The 25,863-nt window shown below is 37.1% G+C and overlaps 1 protein-coding gene across 1 annotated transcript in view; it reads right to left on the bottom strand.

Moving 5' to 3' along the window:
* Positions 1–25,863, bottom strand: part of DPP10 (dipeptidyl peptidase like 10) — a 303,866-nt gene that overhangs the window by 63,863 nt on the left and 214,140 nt on the right. Inside the window, exons 6-7 of the mRNA XM_065671340.1 lie at positions 13,176–13,228; positions 12,998–13,079 (exon numbers count right to left, since the gene is read on the bottom strand). Of these exons, the coding sequence (XP_065527412.1) occupies positions 12,998–13,079; positions 13,176–13,228 (135 nt within the window). The remainder of the gene's footprint in view (positions 1–12,997; positions 13,080–13,175; positions 13,229–25,863) is intronic.

Genomic DNA, 25,863 nt, shown 5'->3' with positions numbered 1-25,863 from the left:
TTTGACCAACATGCTGCTCCATATGCAAAGTTCAATGCAAACAAGTGATCTCAAATAAACACATAAATAAGCAGTATCTTAAATAAGTTTAAAATTATTTTAAAGTGATTTTTTTTTAGGGGAAAAGAAAGTCTTTTTAATTCCTACTGCTGCTTTCACCAAAATTATGGAAAATGCATACATCTTTTGATTTGTAAATAATATCGGAACTAATTTTGGATTACAGGAAGAAATTAAATTCAAGCCCCTGCATCCACATGGCAACTATTTGGTTGTGGTTTTTCAACATTTGTTGTCAAGATAAGAAGTTTTTCATTTACCTACTTAGCATATTTGTTACCACTCTCTGGTTCACAGATCTGAGAAAACACACAAATAGCTCTGCTTCAGAAACTTACAGTTAGTTTTCACCAATTTAAAAAATATTGCAAATCAGCCACAGTATTTGTCAATGCATTACCATTACAAATAAATAGCTGGTTGGCATCTCCTGCACCACTGTTCAGTGTCATCCAAAGCTCCAAAAAGACACATTTTTCCTAATAGAGCTACCGATTATGTTATTCATAGTCACAGTGTAATAATATGGCCTCTTATTACAGTCCAAATTGAACAAATATTTTCTTGCCATCTGTGATGTTACTTACTATACCCCTGGGACTTACAGACTTACACTGAGATTGCCAGACCATGATTATACCCACTGCTACAGAAGATGAGTACCCCTTTCTGCCCTTTTCCGTTGCCAAAATCTTACTTAGTTGAAGCAGCTTCCCACTGAAGAACAAGGTGTACTTAAGATTATGTGCTGTGAGCATCAATGCAACAAGAGTATAACTGCTATTTTCTTCTTTTGCTCCTATAGAAAAAAAAAATGCTCCTTTTGGGAAGAAAGCACTTTCTAATGCAATCCAAAAGAACTGGGCATATGGCATTATATAGGAACAGCTGTTTATTATACCCAGTTATAAGTCCCATGATGGCAATCCAAACTTTCTGGTCCATATCAGAGCTCCTCTATGGCCAAGAGCCAGAGGGCAGATGCTGCAGTGAGCCACAGAAATCCTTCAGGTCTCTATCTGACTGCAGAAAAGAGGTGGCTTTTCCTGTATTCTGTGATGAATTGGCGTTTCTACCTACAGCTTGAGGCTCAACACCCACCTTCAACATAACTCTACCAAGAAAAGTGCTGGCACAACCATCACTCAAACTGTTCACAGGCTGCACGCATGGTAAGGATGATGTGTACACCACCAATCTTCCTGTGACAATGCTCTATACGCTGGTGTTTCCAAGTTAGGTGTCAATTTACTGTTCCATACATGTGAAAGTGAGATCCGTTGTATACAAAATCACATGGGGCATCCAGGTTTCTAGACAACACTCTGCACATGTTGGAAAAGTAGCAAGATAAAGGGTCAGTATCTGCCATTCTTGCCTGCAGTACTAAGCTGTGGAAGATGTTCCATGGTAATGAAGTGGCACACTCACACATTGAGAGGCAAGTAAAATGCAAATGACAAACTATTACCCAAACAGTTATAATGCATCTCATTGGTGTGACTGATTATTTTGCTGATGTCTTTCTTACAGGTCCTGCAGCAATCTCCATAACCAAACAGAATTACTAAATTTCGTAATATAAACCAGGAAAGTTTTATATAATACAGGAAAGTCTTATAAACCCTTTATAAGTGTGAATTTTGGATGGTTAGAGTATTCACTACTGACTTTCTCAGTTACGATTAGGCAGAGTTTTTTCAAAGTCCTTCCCATCCTCCCCCCCCAAATCTTACAAATTTTCTATCCAGATCACGTACCTTACAGCATGACTATTTCAAGGAAAGTTTTATGGAACTGTATTGCAAAGCAGGTTTATATCCCTTTATATTATATCTGTATTTATATTGTGAGCTCCCACGGACAGGGACTGCAGACTAAAATGTCTGATACAGCTTGCAATACAGCTGCTTTGCAAGTCTCCAGTAGTGCAGAATGGCTCTGATCTCCTCTCTGCAGATTTTTTTCTTTGCAGGTCAGTCTATACTGCCATAAAATTTTCAGGGCTGTTCAGCTTTGACTTGCTCCAGCTCTTACCCCATAGTTCCACACACCACTAAATCATGCAGCTATTGGGCACAGCTGGTACCATCAGCTACCAAAGCAAAGCATGATGGTAGACGAAAATCTACCCTTATATGATCTATGTTTCAAAATCATCAGACACATTGCAAATGAGTCAAGAAACAAATAATAGATAATAACAAAATTATTATAATTGTAAGCAATAATAACTATATTCACTCTTAAAGGTACCAATTTTCTAAAGACTGTGATTGAACTAGACAAGCATTTTCTCAGAGGAAGCTTTCAAACCTTTTGATTATGTTGTAAATAAGGTGGAGAGGAAGTAGCTGTTGATCGGTGTGAAACATGGAGACCTCAAAATGCATATATCCCAAGGTCATATTGCCGCCTTTTTTTATCTCAGTTACAATATGTTAATTTTATTTTTGCAGTCAAGCTGCCAGACATAGAATGAACAACTGAAGCACCACTTTTCTGCTGTCTAGATTAATGTCACGGCATCACAGAAATGTGTTAGCACAATCGCTTCTGAACAACTGCAAACAATCTACAAGGCTATTATATTTAATTGCTATTTAGATAGTTTATAAATCTACTGTAAACAATAGCGAGGATGCAGTCATAATGCATCTGTAAGATTAGTTACTAATGTCAGGAAATAAACCAGGGCATGAACAAACAGAGTATCAGCAACTCCATGATAACTCTGATGTTTACGTCCTTGATTTCCAATAAAAGTGAGGAAGCATTGTCCTCTTTTATTTAGACACACATTAATTATGTTGCCTTTCCAATGATATTGGATCATGACATTCACTACATTCACACCCTGTTTAATCCTTTTACTCATCAGTGCAAATGCTGTGCTGTATGCTGTGTAAACACAATCACATTTGATATCTGAACTATGACCCATGCAAAAAGCTACTTTATAAATCTTTGTGATTGCACAGAAGATTACAGTAAGACTGTTAAGCTGATCATCTGGATCTACTGCTTCTTCTCTGTGGAGCTGTCTGAAGAACTATACTGGCTGCAGCACTGTACAAAATGTCTTTGAAGGATTGGACTGCTCAGTCCTTTGGTCTTCGCCTAAGTAAGTGATGTGTATGAGACTTATCCATAAATAGCGTATGCTCAGGAACTCTCACTCCTTGTTCCTCGCGTTTACTGATAGCTTCTGACTAATGAACCAGCATGGAAGACCGTGGACAGAAATGTCACTCTTACATGCTTCGGTTGCTCCTACAGACTTAATAAAATCATAATCTACCCTTATCATAGAATCTTTTAAAACGATCTCTGGTATTTCAAAGACTCATCTCACACTCATATCAAGCATTCAATTGTGTCCAAGCTGATCAATCCATAACAGAAGCTAAAATTGTATTTTTTCAACATAGTTATTCTGGAAGAAAAAAGACTATGTTGGGAGTTGGGAAAATATTTAAGATAACTACCTGGGCTGGGTGCCGGAGGAGGAATTTTCTCTGTCTTCATTGACAAAATGTAAGAAAGTACCATCCTAACAGCAAGGACCAAAGGATAAAAAAGGCAGAATTAAAAATGCTGTGATATGAAGTCAAATTTACATTTTCTACTATTCTTACAGTGGTAGATGATCCCTGAGATCATTGTACATTATTCAATGTACAATGATCTGCTGAAGCAGATCAGGATGTCTCTGAGCACCTTGTACACAAGAAAGCCAAGCAGGGTTTAACACAAAGCTTTGTCCTTTCAGCTACTATTCCTGACACAGCCCATCTCATCCTATGGCATGGGCCTTTGCCTCACCACTGTGCACAGTGTTCTGCTGTCTTTATGATGGGCCAGCATTTTAGCGGATGACATCTGCCTGGACAGACTCCACAGCCACTTACTACTTCACACAGATACGGCATTCCATTCAAGAAAGCCAGTTTGTCTTAAAATATCTCATTAGGAATGACACAAATAAGAATGCGAAAATTCTAACTAATTTTTGAAACAGCGTTTCTGCTTGGGAATGTTCAGAGTCAGTGAAGCAACATTTGAAAATAACTGTTTACTTTCTTCCCACACAAAACTCCTGTCTTCTATTTCCATAAATGCATGGGCGCCTGCCATAAACGGTGAAGTAAAAATGTGCAATTTGGCAATACTATCTATATGACCAATACCTATTAGTAACTACTGATCAAGCTCTGTTCATACACATAACATGTTTACATGAGCACATGAATAGTATGAGTGTAGTACTATTTCATCACACCCTAGACCCCCACTAAAGTGATAAATATTTTGATCTGTACAGGTTTCTGTCTTCCTCATTAATGCTGCTTCAATCAGCTTAAAACAGATCTTCCTAATACCAGTTTGTTTCCACGGAAGTAAGAGTTTTAAGTGTTGGCTGATTGCTGGGTCCTTCAGCCTTCTTTCCTCCCTGCCAAGCCATGCTTCATTTTCTCTTGCAAACCAACAGTATACCTGACTTTTTAATCCTTGTTTTCCAGGACTGTCCTGGCCCTGGAGCTGCCAGTGAATATACAGTCCCACAATTAGACATCCACAAGCAGTCCTCGGCATTTCACTGTCTGGCTTAGGTTGAGTCAACATGAAAGCCTGAGTCACTTTAACACAGTGCATCAGGAGTTTAATCTGCTGTGAACCTACAGCATAAACACAGTGGCAAAGCTGTAACCCCATTGCAGGGAAAAAAACACATGCAAGGGCATTTATGGGTTGGTGATAATGGAATTTAATATCTCTCTTTCAAGTAGGACTTGGCTAAAATAGAGAGAAAGAGCATAGAAAAGCATTGAACACACCCAAAGATGTGTGGTCATAATCTGGGCTTTTTTTACTCCTTATCACAGGGAGTCATGACGTCACCATCCATGAAGTATATACAGTTTTTGTGGTGTTTGTTTCCCCTCCCTCCACACTCCATTTAAATAACAACAAGGACCATCTAACTTGATCGTTACCATACGCAATGGCTAAAAACCTGGTTGACACATGGAAAGACAACATTGATCTAATCTGGGCCAGGACGTCCTATCTTGACCACTAGAACAACTGAACTAACTTTCAAGGACACATATCACAAAGGAAAAGGGAGGTTCAACCCTGCTAAGAGGGGAGTCACTGTCACTTCCACTGACATAAATCTGTCTCTTTTTTTTTTGATGGACAGTATGTATCAAATGAGAAAATAAATGTTAATATGCAGCAACATAACCTATCAATAGAAGAGCCAGAGAAACCTTGCCACACAGCAAGAATTCAGGATTTTTTTCCTACGAGGTTGGTTTATCCTTTTAGCTTGCTCTTAGCTGAACTCTGGTACCATCACAGGGACTAAGAAGTCTTCTGCAAGTCTCCTGCAAAAATTTTACAAAAAGTAAATAAAATTTGTATTTACCATTGGCTAAAACAGCCTCTGCCTTAGAAACTGAACCACAAATCCATTAGAAACATCAGTTCTATCTACTCTTCTCTTTTGACATGTTGGTACCTTACCGCATGGAACTTTCCCCTTTAAAAACCCCTAGGTGGTACGGAGGTAATAGATTATATATCTGGTTTTCTTATCTTACAGATAAAACTCACATTTACAGTATATTACCAAAAGATGAATACAGTAAATTTTCCACCCCATCCTCTGGTACATCAATATTCATTTATTTATTTTTTAAATATGAAATCACCAAGTGATTATATGATCCATGGATACAGGTAAGTCTGCAACGCTTTCGGATTTAAATGAAAATACAGTCCATATAAAACTTCTTACCTAATCTTTCCCAACTCTGTTTTAGCAAAAAGTTCAATCAGATTTTGACCTCTCTTCTCATTAACCATGTATTTAGTTTGCATGGGTGGCTATTTCCACAGAATTTTAGACTTCTTAAGTATAATTTTCTTGTTTCTGCATTGTATAAAGCTACACAATTTTCACGCAAGAAGCACAGCAGTCCTATTTTATGAGCCATTGGACTTGCAGTTAATATTAGCTAACAGACGGAAGTGTGAATATTCAGATATGCTTTGTTACACATACACATGCTGAACAACATGATAGTCTAAGGCATGTGTTGCTATTTTCATCTTTCTCTGCATGCTGCTGCACAGAAAAGTCCTGCTGATTGCTCCTATCAAGTTTGTGTCTACGATTGCTTGCATGTGTCTTCATGGGACTTCATGGACATACACACCAATATCTATGAGAAAAACCAGTGCTCTCTAGCACAATGATATATCAAATTTTTTATATATTTGCTTACAAAATAGTTATTGATATGAGACTGGACAGAAAAACACACTACCTGTGTACACGGCTGGCATACTGATTCAAACACTAGCTGCACGCTAGAGCAGTGATAATAGAATAAGAATCAGGGAAACGGGAAAGGGAACACCTTTTATCTGCCCTCTCAAATTATTCACTATAAAGCTGCGGGGCCTTTTATTGTTCCTCATGAAAAACAGCAGTGGAGAAATAATGCTACTATAAAACATATGATTTTCTCATTATTTCTTCACATCTTTTAGGTACAGCCAAGTACCTCTTTTCACAAAGGGCTAGTAGTAGCTAATCCTCAATAGTTAATACTTTTAAGTTACCTTAGATGCCAGGAAACATTCACTGCATTTCACTAAGCAAATGATGAAGCAGCTTCTCTTTGGGTGACGTCGTTTAGTGTGTGGTGTCCCTGCCCATGGCAGGGGGGTTGGAACTAGATGATCTTAAGGTCCTTCCCAACCCTACCTATTCTATGATTCTGTGATTCTTCTGTACTCAACTTAGCCTTGCTTCTACTTACATAGTTTTCTGCTCTTTAAGGCTCACAAAACTGTTATTGAATATATCCAACCTTGATATGTAAAATTTATTTTTCTCTGTTTTCCAAAATCACCTGTATTTTCTGGCTATATACTGGCTATATTTTTTTTTCTTTGAAGAACAGTTTGAATTTAATTATTTAGAGGGAAAGGCAAAAAATGTGTACAATTTGCAACCCTAGTTTGAGACATCGAAGAGAAAATCCACAATGTAGTAGCAGCTTAGGAGGAGTACAGTTTTATCTAAGACTTTAGGTAACTCTAATTCTTACGCGAAGAAAAATATATTGCCAATGCTCACCATGACCCTGACAAAAAGCAGTTCTTGTATCAAAAATAAAGCAGCAGAAAGCCTTTGCAAGAATGCTAAGCTTTGATGCAATTTATAACTGGACTGACCATCTAACACATTTCACCTAACACAAAAAAAACCCAAACAAACCAACAATAAAAACCCCAAAAAAACAGAATGCTCAGTCTTCCAAAACAATCCATAATCTAACTTCCCGATCAAAAGTCTCTATTGTAAAGACTTTTTTTTTTTTTTTAACTTTTTCATTCAAATCCTTAGCCTCTGACACAGTGAGTTTCCTAGCTGGAATCTAGAAATGTAATAAAACATTTTGGAAGTGAAAATAAAAAAGCTTTAGTAGCCTCCTTCATTTCTGATTCTGTTCAGAAAGATGTGACTTCAGCATTTGCTCGAACTGTGGTTAAAGCCCTTAAAGACTTAACTAGGTGGGCTATGCTTGACCATAGAGTTTTCCCTTTCTTCACAGAAACATTCTCATGAAGGCAAAGGATCTCCAAATATGCTCTGAATTACAGAATCTGTAAGGAACCCCTCATACATTTAAAATAAGAAATTATACCTGAGATTAACGTCACATTAAAACGTTCTTGTTTATTTCTGGTTTTCAGTATAAATTCAAGCAGCCAATTTCCTCTGTTTTCTGCCATTTGCCACATTAGCATCATGATTAGAAGGAAAGCTCAAATGAAGCCTTGACATTTCCATATGTGATTTTAAGTTACTCAGTGATTGAAAAGAGCAAAAGACTTTCAAAATAAAAACAGCAGATTAAATCTATTTATTTAAGACTTACTTCATTAGCATTAATTAAGCTTTGACTTGGCTCATGAACCCTGAGAGATCCCTTTTTTCTTCATTTGGAAATGGAAGTGATTTTGCCAGGAGAGGGTGCCAAGTACCCACACCATTAATTATGCAAAATGAAAACACATGGCAGATATTTTATAGAAAGCTAAGTTACCAATTTTTATAGTAGTGGTATTTTGAACCTTGACAGAAGCTTTCAGCTGCTAATGGCTGTTAAAGCATCTGTTGAGCAAGGTATGTGTCGAGCACAGTCCTACTAATTTCTCATTTATTAAGTCGAGCGCTTATCTGGGTACTTGGCAAATAACATCAAAGAACTCTTCTGCTGCAGTATTTCTATTATCCAAAACAGTACTTGAAAGCCTTAGAGAAAAAAAAAAAAAGGCAATTCAACAGTCTGATTGATGTATGCATTTCTGTGGGGCAATAGGTGTTGATGTTGGGGTGAAGGCAAAATTAACCTCAAAACAAGACAACCAGGATAAAGGTAACTGATCACTTAGCAGAGGGGTAGGAAGATCTTACATGGCACATTTATTAATAACAATTAAAGCAAGTATCTCTCTGCTTTTTTTCTGGGGTTTCTGTTTGTATGCTTGCTTTTAGGTAGTTTTAATACCAGGTGAGGTCATTTTCACTGGATTCCCTCCCCTTCCCCCCATTCTTTTCAAAAAAGCTTAAGGGCTTTTGTAAAGCCATTATTATCTGTGGCTTTTTATGTTTCATTTTGTGGAAATAATAGGGCAATTTCTTGTTTTGTAATATTTAAAATATTTTCTAAACTTTGTTGCAAGCATCCTGAATCCAGGATTCAGCTACACACAACAAACTGTTCCTTGTGTATACAGGATAAGGGGTAAATCTACACAATGATGACCTGAATGACATTAAAGCATAGTAAAAGCTCATCTTCAGCATTACCATTTGATAATGTTACATTTCTAGATGGTATCAAATTTTGACACGGAGAGTCATCAAACTTAGACAAAATTATCTTTTTTTTACTATTTTCTTGATTTCTGGTTTCTTAAAATATGCATTTACTTATGCATAGACATTCATACGTAGGTCAATGGATCCTTATTTATGCTGATCCTCCAAATATATGATTCAAATTCCCTTCCAAAACACTTAATATATCAAAATAAAAATGAGCTCAATGAAATAAATAACATAAAATTTCATTTTATTGTAAACACAAAGGTAAATTGACTTGCATGGATGTATGTTCACAGAATAAAGTGAAAATAAAAGAATTTCACACAAAATAAACGTTTTACCACCCAGGCATAAGAAACTTCATGCAAAACTTTTAAGAAATATCTGTCTCAAACTGAACAACTTCTAACCACACTTCACTGGGAGCTACCTGAAGTAATCCGTCCAATAACTAATCAGAACTATCTGTATCACAAGAGCCACTGGGAAGCAACACTACAGCTTTCATAGAAAACTCTGCATACAACAGAGGTCAGTTTTCGTATTCAGGCTTCTACAGTGATACATCTCCATGGATCTACCAAACAGAAAAGGGGATCTGTCCTATCAGATACAAGCTAGATCCAGGACAAAACCATGAAAACCTTTGCTACTAGTGGAGAAGGCCAAAGAAGAGAAAGCACTGAATAAAAATTGGGCGTTTCAACACCAAAGGTCCTTTGAAACCCTACAAGGCATTCTCCTCCTCAGTAAAGCCTTCCTACAAGGTATGTGATAACTCTGAAACATGCAACGAGGTCTCTAATCAAGTAAACTGGAGGCAGAAAAAATATGATAAAAGCAATTAGCTCTGCTGGTTTGTTTTCACTGGAAAAACTTAACGCTGTGGTAAGGGATTCTATAGAAGTGCAGTAAAAAGATAAATAATCTCTTTTAAAATGTAAATCAAATATGAGAAATATTTAGGAAATACATAAACAGTTCCCTAACATACCAAGTCACACAGAAATTGTATTTTAGATCTGACACAGTCCTAACACAGTGAAAAGACAGCAATTTAGAAGAGTGTGACCTTGAAAACAGTTCTCAAAAATAACAGCTTTGTGACCTTAAAATACATTAATTCATTAGATAAAAGTTTCTTCCCCCAACGGCAAATATTTTCTATTTCACCACCAAAATGCCATGACTCACACAGCAGATGTTTCTCTGAGCTTTTCGCTTAATCTTTACAAAATCCTCTACTCTAGGTAAATAGCAAGAAACTGAAATAACTTGCAACTAGTATGGTAGCTTCAAAACAATGATATTATGGCCCAGTCACGTGGTGTCTGACATAAACCTAATTCTGTTGCTCTTCACTAGCCACATGTGGCTTTCTATCCCAGTAAACAGCCCTAGAAATTATTCATAACAGTAGATAACTTACACTGATGCATGATTTTCACAAGGATGTAAAGAATTACTGTATGCTTGATTTCACTGCACCCATATTCCCTCTGTGCAATAAGAAGTTCCCAGCTTGATACATATTTTCGTGATCAAACACTTTATTTCTGGGTTTTTTTCTTTTCATCTTCTTATATTATCTATTTGGAACCCTTGACAATTATCCTTCATTTGAAGAACTCAAGATTCCTGTGTAGGCTACATTGTTACTAGGTCTTCTGCAGAACTATGGATTGGAAACATTTTACACTATACCTCATTTATTGAAAATAGTTGATGCAAGTGCGTGTTATCCCCTATCACTTGGATTTAATCCAGGGCCTTCCAAACAGTTGCAATGTAAAGTCAGGATCTTTGGCTCAGTCAGACATACCTGTGCCTTGCAGTTTACATGTTCTGCTATTTTTGCTGACCAGTCATGGCTGTAGCATTGCTATTTTCCTCTCCACTGCACCTGGAAGGGTGTTATTCCTCCTCATTTCAGAGATCTACATATAATTTTTTAATGTGATGGCCACAGGGTATGTGCCATGGGTCTTTCTAGATGAAATCTTTGTATACAATTTGCTCTCCACTTATTCTTAAATTGTAATGAATAGACTACGACCACCTTGTTTGGAGCAATTGTTCCACTGCGTTTTTTTGCTTGTAGTAAGTAACTAGTATTTCCTTTATTGATGGAAAAGACATCTTTTCTCTACTGAACCTATTCTGCTGGAATGATCTCTACTGTCTTGTTTCTGCTAGAGGCAGCTGTTCCTTTGGACAGTGGCAACAACCATTATTCACAATAGTTTTACTCATTCATGCTTCTACAGTTTTGGCTTGCTGCTGAAGTGGGAGGTAATGTGGCAAGGCACTTCTGTCACTTTAGAAACCTCCTTTTACCACATAAACAGCTTCAGAAGGACATCCTTCTTATTGGCAATTCTTATGGAAGTGATGTTCAGTATACTGCCATTGCAGGTGTACATCTATACGGCAATATTTGGTATCATTTAGAGTGTACAGAAGATTTTGTGCTTTAATCAAAGTTATTATTTCCTAATTCTGCAGACCATATGGCACCATAAAACAGTAGAGCAGATATTTTTAAAGGATGGCATTAACTTTACTAGGAACATTAACAAAGATGAGTAATGTTATCTTCACTGAGGTATTAATTATGCAAATATTTTGGATGAGTCAGGTTGTAACTAAAACAACTACCTATTTTTTTCGAGTTCTGAGACTTAATAGGAGTCCACCTGTGCCCATACCTGAAGGTATTCATGCACAGTTCCAGAATGATAATCTAGGCAAGACTGATAAAGATAGCATTATTCTGATTTATTATTTTTCTGAAGGTTATGATTGGTAAGTCTGTCGCTGTTCTTAAGATATATCTCAGGAAAACAAAAAAATGCACTTGCATGTAATTCTAGCTGTACTTTAGATTACTAATAAGAGGCAGAGCACAGAAATCTTTTGAACTGAAATTTTATTTAAATTATTTTTAAATTCTGTTTAATTTTGCAAATGCATCACCTTTCTGCTACAGCCTACATAGGTTGCCAGCTTCCATAATAATGCCTGGTAAATAACCTGTATTTGCTGCCATCAATTCTGTCACCATGTTCTCATTATTAATAAATAATATAGTTAATTATTAAAATACAACAAGCATATTCCAATTAATTTTTCCCTCCTGCCTTCACTTGCTTAATGCAGTATCTTCTAACCAGAAACATTTTTACATTCGCACTATCTTGATGAATGATATAAACAACAGGGTATGTTCTGTAAACATGTTCTCTGCATGAACAAGTCAGATGTACAAAGAGGCTTCTGGATCATGCCTGTGAGCATTAATAAGCTTATTAGAACAATGTAACAAGGATTACCTGCCTTATTCAGATAGTTGAAGCTTTTCTAAGGTCTCTTGCCTTTAACTACAAAGCAAACAGTTTAAAACCACAGTTGTTCTAAACCCACAATTTTTTTATTCTCATACTGAGACTAGTCATGATACTTGGATGATTTATGGATGATTTATGCTCATAACAAATGGCAAAACCTTTGGTACAAAACAATACATGAAGCATAGCATTTCTGGTTTTATTACTATGAGTTCAATGTAGCACAACTGGCCTCGGCAATAATTTTCATACTGAAATCAAAACACCACTTTTCATTGAATCCATGACATCCACTTTTGGATGTCAAGCTTTTTCTTTTACCTACAGTTTTCACTGATCTTATGTTTGAAAAATTCCTTCACCTTCAACTTTCCTTCTCTCACAGTAGTAGTCATCAAGACAGCTATTATGAAAATTTCTTGAGTGCATATTTAGATGATGCTATTCCTTTAACAATTGTACAATTTGCTTATTGGGATTAGACCAGAAAACCATGATTACATATTTTTAATAAAAATAAATAGATAGATCCCCAAAAGGGTGCAACAGGATCATACTAGCATCATGCAGAAATATATAGCAAGACTTATTTTAAGGCTTTTCATTTATTTATTACTTCAATCTGTCTGCAGCAAATACAGTATTAAGCCAAAGCATTTTTAATGTCTGTGCTTACCAGTTGCTGTCCTTGGATGCCCCAGGCTGCATACTGCAAAACTGAATCCTCTACTTCTGGAGGGTTTAACTCCCAAACTTCCCTTGAAAAAATGTACACATTTTTACTTGAACACTCTGGCATCACCTTACGTATAGAACCACCAAGAATAACATATTGAAAAAACAACATGACCTACCTTGTGTGTATGTTATAAATCACATATGATGCTGTATAAGAATAATGAAAAACCTGTGACAAAAAAAGAAAGCGTAAGAATTAGAAAAACAAATACTGGATTAAATACAGACTACCACTACAATAGTCATCCTTTCAATCTCCGTGATCACCAGTATCGTTACTACTGATTTTACTGAATTATAACCAATAGACTTGAATCAGGGTTTGAATGCTGCATGAGACACACATACTCATCTATTAAGTTAACCAGATACTTAACCTGTACAACAACTGCACAGAAAATGTTCCCGTCAGAAAAATCTGTGCTCCTGTTTAAGAAAAGGATTTTAAAAAGCAAAGCAAAACCAAAAGAAAACTCCAATAATGTACATTAGGAAAATAAATCACTTTTCCCTGTCTTTCTTCATCAAGTTATGGTCAAAATGATTGTACAGGCATCACAGTTATTTTACTTTACTTGCAGATACAAGGCCATATGGCATTTTTCTGACTGCATGCTACGTACAGCCTGAACGCCCTTCTGGGCTATGGCTCACAGAACAGAACAAACTGAGTGCTTCCTTGGGCTCTGTTGGGTGTAGTTTTCCGTAATCATCTTTCAGTGTGATTTTGACTGACTTTCTTTGAATTTCAGGGAAAGTTGTTGTTTTGTTGTTTGGTTTTTTTTTTATTTACCTGAGATTTTTTGTATGCAACAGCTCTGGTAAAAAAAAGACCTATTTGTCAGTAAACCTAATTCATCAGAAGTCACAAATGATTTTTGGTTTCAGAAACTCCATGATTCATGGATGGGAAAGAAAAGTAAATCTAATGCACAGTCTTATGCTGCCATTTTTATTTGTTGAAAATTTTGTTTAAGTCAACTGAACTCAACAGAATTGCCATTTAAGTGCAAAATAACAAGGCCTGAAGTACGCAGACCCAGAAGATCCATGGTGGGGAACAGCATGGTACAGTGTATAACACGATGCACCACCACACCGAAAAGATGAAATAAAATCAAACTATTACACATTTTCTTTACAGTCAAGTGTCAGTCTATATACAGATAGTGAATAACAGACATTTTGCTGTCTTCCAGGCTTGGATGATTGGTTTTAACCTAGCTTGTTTCTTTATCACTATGTCTCACATTATGAAAATAGCATAATTCCATAATATTAATTAGCTTTATTATGAATTTAAATTAAGTTGTGGTCTTGGAATATAAAAGATATTGGTAATTAATTATGACTGAACTAACAGAAGCCTTTTTTTTTTTGTTTTTAAATGTAAACTACTGAGAGAAAGAAACACAGGGTGACACACACTAGAGTTGCTTTAGCTTCATGTCTATCGAGTTACAGTAACTGTGCCTGGCACATGAAGGACGTATGTCTAGGCACTGTCAGGCTAGTTCCAGTTAGATGAAAAACAGATACAGCTGTAAAGCTTAAACCCATCTGATATATATGTGTTCAGAACATTTCAGTTTATGTTATCTGCACCAGGAATATTTCATTATCTCTTCCAAAGAGAAGAGACAAAGGAGAATCACGCATGAACAGAGCCATTGGAATTTGCCGCTATCACACATAAGAGTGGTTTCAGAGGTTATTATTATGTCTGGACATCATTCAGTAACAGAACCATCTAAAGCATCCTTACACTGACTCTGTTTCCATTATTAGTTTCTGGCCAACACACACGAAGTATTTAGCATGTCCTAAATCCTTACTGGGTGATGCTGCAAGAAGCCTACAAATGTCTGTAAGATTAGTGACTGTACTTCGTGCAACTGTTGAATGTCCCTTTTATGAAATTTCCCTTTAAGACAAGAATCACTTCCAACATCTCTGATGATTAACATCAAGTATTGCTTCAATGAGAAGAATCACAGACGTATTAATAAGAATGCACCAAACTGAAGGGGTTTTTATGTTACAGGTTATGATAAAATGTTTGGCCATGTAAGGTCCGAGAATTACTGTGACAGAAATAGAAACAAATTATAATAGTATTAGGATTGCTGTAGGAGGTACAAAGACATCAAGAAAAAACATTCTAAGTAATTTGATCTGTTTTCCCTAAATAACTACCATAAACATATCTACTATCATGTCTCTATACAATATACACATACACATCTAATCATATACACAGCAGAAGTAGACTACTTGCTTACACACCATAATGTTTAAAGATCAGTGGGGTTTCTGGGGAAAAAAATAACTTGGTAAATAATGTGATTGAGAGCGTATCAAGACAGTTACTCAAGTACTGCTGGTAAGACAATGAGACAAACCACTGGCTTCAAAGCTCCTCCTTTAAGTTTTATATCGCTAGAGAGGTAAGAGATAGCAAAGCAAAGGAACATAAACAGTTAAATGATGGTGATTCCTGCACAGGGTGTACACTGCCAGAGGTTATCCAGAAGGGCGCCTGCCAGAAGCTGTTAAAGGGCCAGTCTCATATAGCCAGTTACAGCAAAGAGGAATGGGTCTTGCCCTTCAACAAAAAGGGAAAAGGATATTACAGATAACATGTACAGGACTGGTAAGTATTTAGAAAAGAAATACTTTTTAAAAAATAGAATATATTTCAACAAGAAATGCTAAAATAATAAATATTTTTTGTTGTTTTAATACAAATTATGCTGTAACAATTATAATAATTCATATTTTACACGGAAACTCTCTTCTTGCTTTGCAGTAAAACTGCTATTGAAATATTTATGTAGAAGTATTAGTATCTTTGTGTTAGAAGTCTTAATGCCTTTGAAAGAGCTTCACAACCAGAGGAGACCAACATTACAATCACTGTCTTTGCCATTCAAATCCAAAGTGGTATCATTACTATTCTGAAATGTTTTGAAATATATTTCTCTGAATTCAGGCTTTTATCAGTTTATAAACTGAAGACTAGCTTTCATGTGATGCTGCTCAACATTGTAAAAGTTAGCTGCATTTGCATATGAAAAAAACACCAAACACTATATTACAAAGAACCTAAAAGAAAAAGGTGAAACAACTATTTCCAGACAAATTGTTCCAGTCAAAACTTACTGAAATAACAATCTATTATTCAGCTAAGAGTCAACAATAAAAAAACTACACACTTATCAATCATGACCTGAACTTTTTGATGACATAGCGGTTTGGGTTTTATATGTTCTTTATTTTCTACCTTTCAAGGAATGTCTTCGTCTTTCTAAGGTTTCTTAAAATGAAATACTATCATGGAACTTGAAGCATAGGCCAGCAAAATGCAGAAAAGCAATGTGCCCTACATATTTAGCCAAATACACTCCACTAATTCTTTAATATACTCCAGGAAATACTTGTCTGTCCTGGGTAATTTGGAAATCATCCCTCAGCAGCATAATGTTTGTGCTAAAAAGCAGCCAAGAAAACCTCACTAGCAGGTTGGGTTTTTTTTACAGGATGAAGGCCCTCAGCTCCAGGGAAGTAGAAGGCATATGATGGCATTAGAACCTCACAGAGATATAATCACAAAATACTCAGGCATCCTTTATCAAATTCCTATATTATTAACCAATTATATTCTTTTACATCTTACTTACTTAGAGCAATAATGATGCCTCCTGGCTGGCAAAGCTTTTTGGAAAGTAGCAAACTGACTGTCCTATATTTTCATTTTTACCCGTGCTGACACAAATACTATGAACTCATCTTTGCAGTTCTCAGTGCTGATGTAACTCTGTAAATTATACTTTCAGGTTCAATAAAGACTTCTCATAGGGCATAACAAAACTCAGTCTGAGCAAGAACAATAAAAAGTGATAGTATATGAAATACACAGAAAATTTTAGCATTTACAGTAATATTTTCAGTTATTCCGAAGTTATCAGCAAAATGGAGTATATATCTCACATGCAATATCCCTAAGGCAGTTATCTATTTATTTGTATTGTACCTAGCAAATAAAAGAGACTATTTAAAATATATGCCCTTCCCACTAAGAATAATTAAAAAAAGCAGTAGTGTACCACAGAATCATATAATCATAGAACAGTTAGGGTTGGAAAGGACCTTAAGATCATCTAGTTCCAACCCCACTGCCATGGGCAGGGACACCTCGCACTAAACCATCCCACCCAAGGCTCTGTCCAACCTGGCCTTGAGCACCACGAGGGATGGAGAATTCACAGCTTACTGGGCAACACATTCCAGTGACTCATCAACCTCACAGGAAATAACTTCTTCCTTATATCCAATCTAAACTTCCCCTGTTTAAGTTTTAACCTGTTACTCCTTGTCCTGCCACTACAGTCCCTAGTGAAGAGTCCCTCTGCAGCATCCTTATAAGCCCCCTTCAGATACTGGAAGACTGCTATGAGGTCTCCATGCAGCCTTCTCTTCTCCAGGCTGAACAGCCCCAACTTTCTCAGCCTGTCTTCATACAGGAGGTGCTCCAGTCCCCTGATCATCCTCATGGCCCTCCTCTGGACTTGTTCCAGCAGTTCCATGTCCTTTTTATGTTGAGGACACCAGAACTGCACACAATACTCCAAGTGAGGTCTCACAAGAGCAGAGTCGAGGGGCAGGATCACCTCCTTCAACCTGCTGCTCATGCTCCTTTTGATGCAGCCCAGGATACGGTTGGCTTTCTGGACTGTGAGCTCACACTGAAGCTGGCTCATGTTCAGTTTCTTGTCAACCTGCAACACCCCCAAGTCCTTCTCCACAGGGCTGCTCTGAATCCCTTCTCTGCTCACCCTGTAGCTGTGCCTGGGATTGCTCCAACCCAGGTGTAGGACCTTGCACTTGCCATGGTTAAATTTCATAAGGTTGGCATCAGCCCACCTCACAAGCGTGTCAAGGTCCCTCTGGATGGCATTCCTTCCCTCTAGCATATTAACCGAACCACACAGCTTGGAGTCATTGGCAAACTTGCTGGGGGTACATTTAATCTCACTGTCTGTGTCACCAACAAAGATGTCAAACAAGACTGGTCCAAACACCGATCCCTGAGGGACACCACTCGTTACTGGTTTCCAGCTGCATATTGAGCCATTGACCACAACTCTTTGCATGCTGCCATCCAGCCAGTTCTTTATCCACCGAGTGCTCCACCTATCAAATTGATGTCTCTCCAATTTAGAGAGAGGGATGTTGTGTGGGACAGTATCAAACTCTTTGCACAAGTCCAGGTAGATGACATCAAATACTCTACCCTGTCTGTCAGTTTTGTAGCCCCATCATAGAATGCCACCAAATTGGTCAGGCAGGATTTCCCCTTAGTGAAGCTTAGTGGCTGGCTGCCAACAACCACCTCGTTGTTTTTCATGTGTCTTAGCATGCCTTCCAGGAGAATGTGCTCCAAGATTTTGCCAGGCACAGAAGTGAGACTGACTGCTCTATAGTTCCCTGGGTCATCCATTTTCCTCTTCCATATCCTACCATTCCCCTACCATAAAATAACTAAAATTGCCATTTATGCCATCATGCCCATCCCACTCATCTGAGAACACATACACTGACTTGGACAGAGAGGCAGTTTCTCATATAAAGTTCATGACCATACAGATTGTTACACTTCATCAGTGAGATATCAGATCTTTTATGTGTTAATTTACACTTCTGATCACATGGAAATCAAAATCTAGTATTTTAAGAGACTACTAGTCTGAATGAAAAAATATTATATTCTTCTTCTACATATCAATGCATTTAAGTAGAATTAAAGCAAGTGACACAGCAGACAAAGCAAGGGGGGGTTTGGAACAAGGTTATCTATCATAGGGTCCTTTCCAACACAAACCATTCTGTGATTCTATGATAATCAAACTTAACTGTGGAAAGTTTTAACTGCTGCAATACTGGATGCTTGTCCAAAAAATGGATGATTGTCAGACAGTATTATTTATAAAAAGAGAAAGAAGCTGCTTTTATTGCTTCATAGGCATGAGTCAGTTACTATACAGTTGAAAGCTTAGAGAACCTGACACGGAAAAGGTTTTGCGTGCTTGAAAGCATTTCTATTTTTTCCAGCTACATCAACTGGTCTAATAAAAGATATTACCTCTTCCCACAAATCTTGTCTTCCTTTTCTCTTCAGGCCATCACGTCTGTAACAGCAGTTTTACTGAGAAGCAAACATTCCTGAGCCCAGCTGAAAAAAAGGCCTACCTAAAACTAAATTGATCCTTCCTATTTAATAACCTGTGTTACACTTTTTATCACAAAACACATGTGAACAAAGAAATCAAGGGAGAGGTTACACTGAATCGTGGAAATAAACAGGAAGACATCTTGCCAAGGGCACTCACTTTTTCATTTACCCATGGCCCTTCTCACTTTTAAGATCACTCATAATACATTAGTGAAATGATTCAGCGTGTTTTTAAACTTGTTTGGTGAGTGCCAGACACAGGAGCTACTGGCTGTTGTACACAGTCAGAAGAACAGCAACATGAGTATTTAGCCTTCATCCTCTTTTCTACAATTGAATTAAGCAGAATTAAGAATTACTGAAAAATCTGCTTATGCTCAAAACCAAAGCAAAAGACTTTGCCATAGTAAAACGATTACAAGGCCGATTTAAAAGATAACCAACCGTTTATGCAAGAAAATACTCTCATATGATGACACGGAATGAAATACAGATGCACAGAATGGTTACTGAGACTTTTTGAAGGATTACTGAAATTAATGCACTATGCTTGCAACACAGTCACATCAAAAGCAAGTGATCAGGAGACAAAATGAGATTGTGTTGCAGGCTTTGGGTAAATCTATCCCACAGATGCACACAAGCCATCTAACGCACATGATCAAACCCCAGTTAACTGGGAGCGCAATGTAGTGCAATACTGAGCTAGTTGTTCATGAACCCACATTGCTCATACACAGGGCTTTGGCACAGCTCCTCAAGCACTGCATTGATCCAGCCACAGCATTTTCAAACAGCAATTAGTATCTACACAAAGTGTAACAACATAAAAGTCAAGGCTGAAAGGAGGCTGGATGGCTCTATAACATTCTGCTGTATGGCAGAGATCTAACTTTTGTTACTTAATTTTTAGCTAGCATGAAATGAGGCAGCTAAAATAAATAACTGCATTACATATTTTTACTAAGCTGAGTTACTATACATTCAAGTTCACTCTCTATACAAAATCACAGCCTATACAAGTTATACTGAATTACACAAATTCTAATTTTCAGTAATGAAATGGGAAAAGACTTTGAGTGTGTCATTAATGTCATATACAAACTCTCTATTCTGCTACACATTTGGAGAACACCAAATTATTTGTGGCCAAATTCTGTCCTTTGTACTAGTCTGCTGAAAGCAAATGAATTACAGATGGAGGGTGTTGCCTTATGCCATCAGAATTCCAAGCAGCAACTTCTTGCTCTCCAAAAAATGAGGATCAACATTCACATAACATTCTATTCCTTATTTCCTTTTCATGAGATTTACATGTGACTTTGCTAGGGCTGCAGTGCAAAGAAGATCAGTATCTGATGTGCTAAGCCAGAACTTTCACAAAACAATAAAAATTATATATTCTTTTCTTCCCTTTAGATTGTGAGAATTATGACACCATTGTTAGTAAAACCTGTGATGGCGTTAATAAGATAAAATTAGCAGGAGCATGACTACTGCCAAAGGCTGTACCATGACTACAGCTGCTGGATGAATCTTCCATCTATTTTGCAATTTATGTGCTAAATAAATTATTAGTGTCAATGTTATCAATAACATTATCAGGTTAAATCCATCTTTCTTTAAAACTCTATTATCATTCACTTCAAATGTTCCTCACTTGCCTGTCTAGACTCTGTGTTCTTCAGCACAGGAACTACTTCTAAAGGGGATTAAACAACTAAATATGGCTCAGCCATGTTTGGGTTTCAGGTAATTCACTGCTTCAGTGTTTTAACAGTAAAGAAAGACCTCTGCAGCATTAACTTCTGAACCACAGACATATAAATCCACTACATAACACTAACACTACAAATTAAGAGTTTGAATAAAACACACATAATATGGACTGACTCTGCATATTTATGAAAATAATATTGGTTAAAGATTGGATTTCAGTTGGTTTCATGCCATGGCAACAAATACAGTGAAACCTCAGACTGTGTATTGGTACCAAAGTTCAACTCAATTAGAGGTATACACTAAAAATGGCTCACACCATGCTCTAGTAATGTACTTTTTGTTCGTGGGAGATGTAGTTTTTGGCTGTTATTTTCCTGGTCCCAGACTCAGCAAGAATTTAACATGAGTTAATGACTACTTTAATATGGATTATATATGGAGTAGAGAGAGTCACAGAATTTAACTCCTTCATGAATTGCAGATTTGCACCACAATCCAGTAAAACTTTTCAGCTTACCTTAATTTAAAACTGAAGCTAATGATACATTAATTCATAGCTCCTTCAGCTAGGAAGGACTGCTATGATCATTGTGCTTAAATAAAGTACTGTCTGACCTCCTACATCTGAAACAAAGCTTATGGGGCTTCTCATTTTAAATAATATCATACGCTGAGATTCCCAATGTGTTCTTCAATGGATTTCAGGGTAAACTCAGAGAAATGACCAACCAAAGTGTCTATAATAATGAGATGACAAATTCCCATACATCTTTGAATCCTATTGCTTCTACCTAATTGTGAAACAAAAAAACTAGAGGCAAACTTTGCCAATATTGATGTCTAAATCTCTGTATAATTTTTTGCAATATTTGGCCTTCATAGGTGGAATATCTCATTTCTGAAAGCTCTGTATCTAATTGCAAAGAGTTAATCTAAGACAGCTGGATGCATTTGAGCACTGAAGTTAAATGACAAGGTTATAACTTTGCAAAGCACCATATTTATTTGTTTCAATCAACATGAATTACTTGTCATGACTGATAGGAACCACTGCATATCATTGATAATAATTTACGGTTAGCATTAATACTTTGAGGTATGAAATATTGCCAGCTGTAACAACGATATGCTGCCAAATCAAAATAAATATAAAGGCAAGATATTTCTAGACATGCAATTTATCTATAAGAGAAAAAGCTGTCATGGAAGCCTAAACACAAAAGCACCTCTAGAAAATCTTCTAAAGCTTCAACTGTTCCACATATAATTTCTCAATAAGATTAATTATCTCAAGAAAAAGGCATCCACTGCAGACTGTTAATTAATTCACAGTCAGTTAAACTCAGTTCATCTAACAAACAGTAATGCGATACAAACCACTGTTCAGAATAACTGCTGAAACTTCTTTTTCTTCGACATCAACAGCTGAGATAGACCACCCTATATTTGGATATGCAACTCAATCATTTTTGAATATGTAACAACTTCAGATGAGTGAATTATTCAAAAAAGAATGTTCTGCATTGCTACTTCTGAAAGCCTCATATATCACTGTCATTTGAAATTCTATTAGTTACACTATAACATAAAATATGTTTCTTGAGTCTTGTATGAGATGACTTACAACAAAATCTTGTATGATTTTTTTCTCGCTTATTCACTTTCAGCATTGAAAACCAGGTATGACTTCACTGAAATCATCGCTACATGACAGCAAAACTGGTAAATCTCAAGCCTCAAGCCTAACATGTACATATTTTATATTGATACACATGCACATGCATATCATTCTTAAGTGTATGCTCACACTCATATTCAGCATGATTTAAATTTAGACTTGATGATTATTTCTGGATTTGTAGAAACTTGGTTTTTCCTGAACTGGTCGGCAGCAGCTTCACAACGTTCATGTGTACCTTGATCTGGACTAGCATTAAGGGGAAACAGAAGATATCAATTCTAACACAGCCAGAACTTTATCTCCATAAAAATACGAGGCTGCTGAGAGTTCTTGCAGCTCATCACTGCAGCTGAGGATACTAAATCTGTCTTTGAAAAATATGTATTTAAGTAATACTGCCTGATCATCTAAACAGTCTGATCTCTTTACAGGATCCTTCCAGTAGAACCCAAATCCGGCACAACAGTCGTCCTTTATGGGAAACTTGTATTGAGTACATTCACACACATTAAAACTGTTAATTGAAACCAAAATATATTTTAAATCACAGATTCTTGAAGGCAGAGCTTCATCAAGTCTCCTTAGTTTTTAGTGATAGTTTAATTTAGTTTGCTCTTTGGGATACTGTAGAAGAAAGAATCGAGCCAAGACTTGGTTTTCTTCTCAGCTCTTCCAAGGTAATATGTTCCTCTCATATTGTGTTTATTCAAATGGATTGCTAAAGATAAAATAGGCTAATGCAGAAAAGATAACGCCTTGTTTTGAAGAGACACACTTCAACATGTGGTGATATTTACAAAAATGTACATAAGGTGATTCAAGTGAAAAATTATGTGTAAAGAAATGGATAAAAAAAGATGTTGAGAAAGTGTATTTTCTAAAGTCACATTCTATATAAAATGAAATGTCCAGGTTCTGAGCACAAAATTGAACTGAAGATTCCCCCCAAATCATGATGATACAAAAGAAAATCAAGCTATACAATGGGCTGATTTTGAAGTAAAAACTAAGTCTCATTATGTCTTTTCTTCTCCAGGCAATCTGACTTACTCAGGCAGCAGTGAGAAAGCAGATACTGGATGGTCCTCTTCTTTTTGCTTACAAATGACATGAGGAGATGAAAAGACCTTGTGGAGCTGGAGAAAGGACAAGCAATGAGATAAATGGCTGTGGATCTGAAAAAATGCAAAGGGAAAATGGGAAATAAACTGGGCTGGGGAAAGCAGATGGGTAAACAAGCAAGCATGCCAGATTGGAAGAGGAAGACAAAAAGTTAGGGCTAAAAATATCGGGATAGGAAAAAAGAGAAATAATAAAAAGACAGAAGAAGTTCATAGTAAACCAGAACAGACTCCCTTACAGGGCTGAATATGAAGAGAATTGGGTTAATAAGAGAATAGGCAGTAAGGAGGGAAAGCAGTAAGCAGATCTGCACTGTGTGGGCATGGTGGCTCTCGGGACTGATGAAGGAAATTTATGCAGGACAGAGTGGCATTTAGAGCTGCCTTCTTTTTCTCAGGAATTTGACATACAATCAAAGCACTCAAATACACGAACTTCTGTCGTGGTTTAAACTGAGCCACACAGCTCATCCACTCACTCCCCCCCTCCTTCTTTCCCTCCTTCTACTCCCGGAGGGAAGGAGAGGAGAATCGAAAAGAATGCAACTCCCATGGGTTGAGATAAGATCAGTTTAGTAACTAAGGTATAACACAAATCACTACTGCTACCACCAATCAAATAATGATACAGGAAATAACAAGGGAAGAGAATACAACACCTCAACATCAGCCGACCAATAACTCGCCCAACCCCGCAGTGCCCTAGCCCTTCCGGGTAACTCTCCATTACATCCTGGGCACGATGTGCTGTGGTATGGAATACCTCTTTGGTTAGTTTGGGTCAGGTGTCCTGTCTCTGCTTCCTCACAGCTTTCCCTCCTCCCTGGCAGAGCATGAGGCTCAGAAAGTCCTTGGTCAGACTGAAACATCTGTGTTATCAGCTCTGTTCCCAGGCTGAAAGTCAAAACACAGCGCTGCATCAGCTACTAAGAAGGAGAAAAACAACTGCTACTGCTGAACCCAGGACAGCATCCACCCCTTACTCCATAAAGGCCTTTCTCTATCTTGCTTACCATCACCATTAATTGCTCAGTGTGGATATGCCACACGGAAAAGCAAGAATGTAGTGGGTTCTTATGTGTAGGTCATCTTCTCTGGGATTCTCCCACAGTGGTATCAAGACATCTTTAATGGTATTTCTGAGTGCTAGACTGTCCAGGGGACTTCTTGTATGCTACTCTGTGGTGGGATTTTTTTTTTTTTTTAATAAGAAAACGACTGTCTGTCTGTCTTGACTTTGTGTATTTATCTGTCTGTAAGTTGAGCTATGAACGGGTTTCCCAAATACTTTTGAAATCTATGTGGTTAAACACTCTTGTACTGCAACCAAACCTTTACGACTAAGGCAGTCAACATAGCCAGGACTCTATCCCTCCAAACCATTCTCTAGATAACGTCCTTAAACTCTTCGAATGATACAAATGCTGCAATTTAGATTTCTCCTCTTCTTACATCAGTTCTGTACCAGTGTGTGAACTCCAGTGTGTTCAATAAATTACACCTGTGTCAAGACAGCATGAAAAGTATATCTTGTCCATAGGGGTCAGTTCCTGAAGTACCATTATGGCTAAATTTATTATTTAGTTTTAAATTTCCTTTTTGATCATGTCCGATTCATCTCCCTTATCTCTGTGATTTTTTTAGCGCTGCTGGTCCTGCTAGCTGGCTTATATTGTTCCCTTCTGTTCCACTACCTTGTTACAAAACCAAGCAAAATATCACCTCTACATGCAGTTTCCAACAATTGAGCTCACAGCTAGTTATCCACTCCAGCACTTCCCATTAGCAGGCCATGATGCTGCTTGTAGTCAACTAGGCTGACCTTCACTAATTTTCTCTTATTGTATCATATTTCTGTATTAGTTTCTGTTGTGGCCGTTTTATGATATTACAGTTCCTTTGACAGGGGCAACATGAAGTAGACTCTTGTAGCAAATAAAAGACCTCTTCATGATGAAGCGATTAAAAGGTCATGATAAGAGAGCTATTCATTTAGCACAGGGAACTACTTCACAGTGATCTCAAAGAAGCTATAACAAAGTGAATAT

Source organism: Lathamus discolor, chromosome 3 (assembly GCF_037157495.1).
Source record: "Lathamus discolor isolate bLatDis1 chromosome 3, bLatDis1.hap1, whole genome shotgun sequence".
In the NCBI taxonomy this organism is placed as follows: Eukaryota; Metazoa; Chordata; class Aves; order Psittaciformes; family Psittacidae; genus Lathamus; species Lathamus discolor.
The sequence above is the reverse complement of the archived record's forward strand: the minus strand, read 5'-3'. Positions and strand labels throughout refer to the sequence as shown.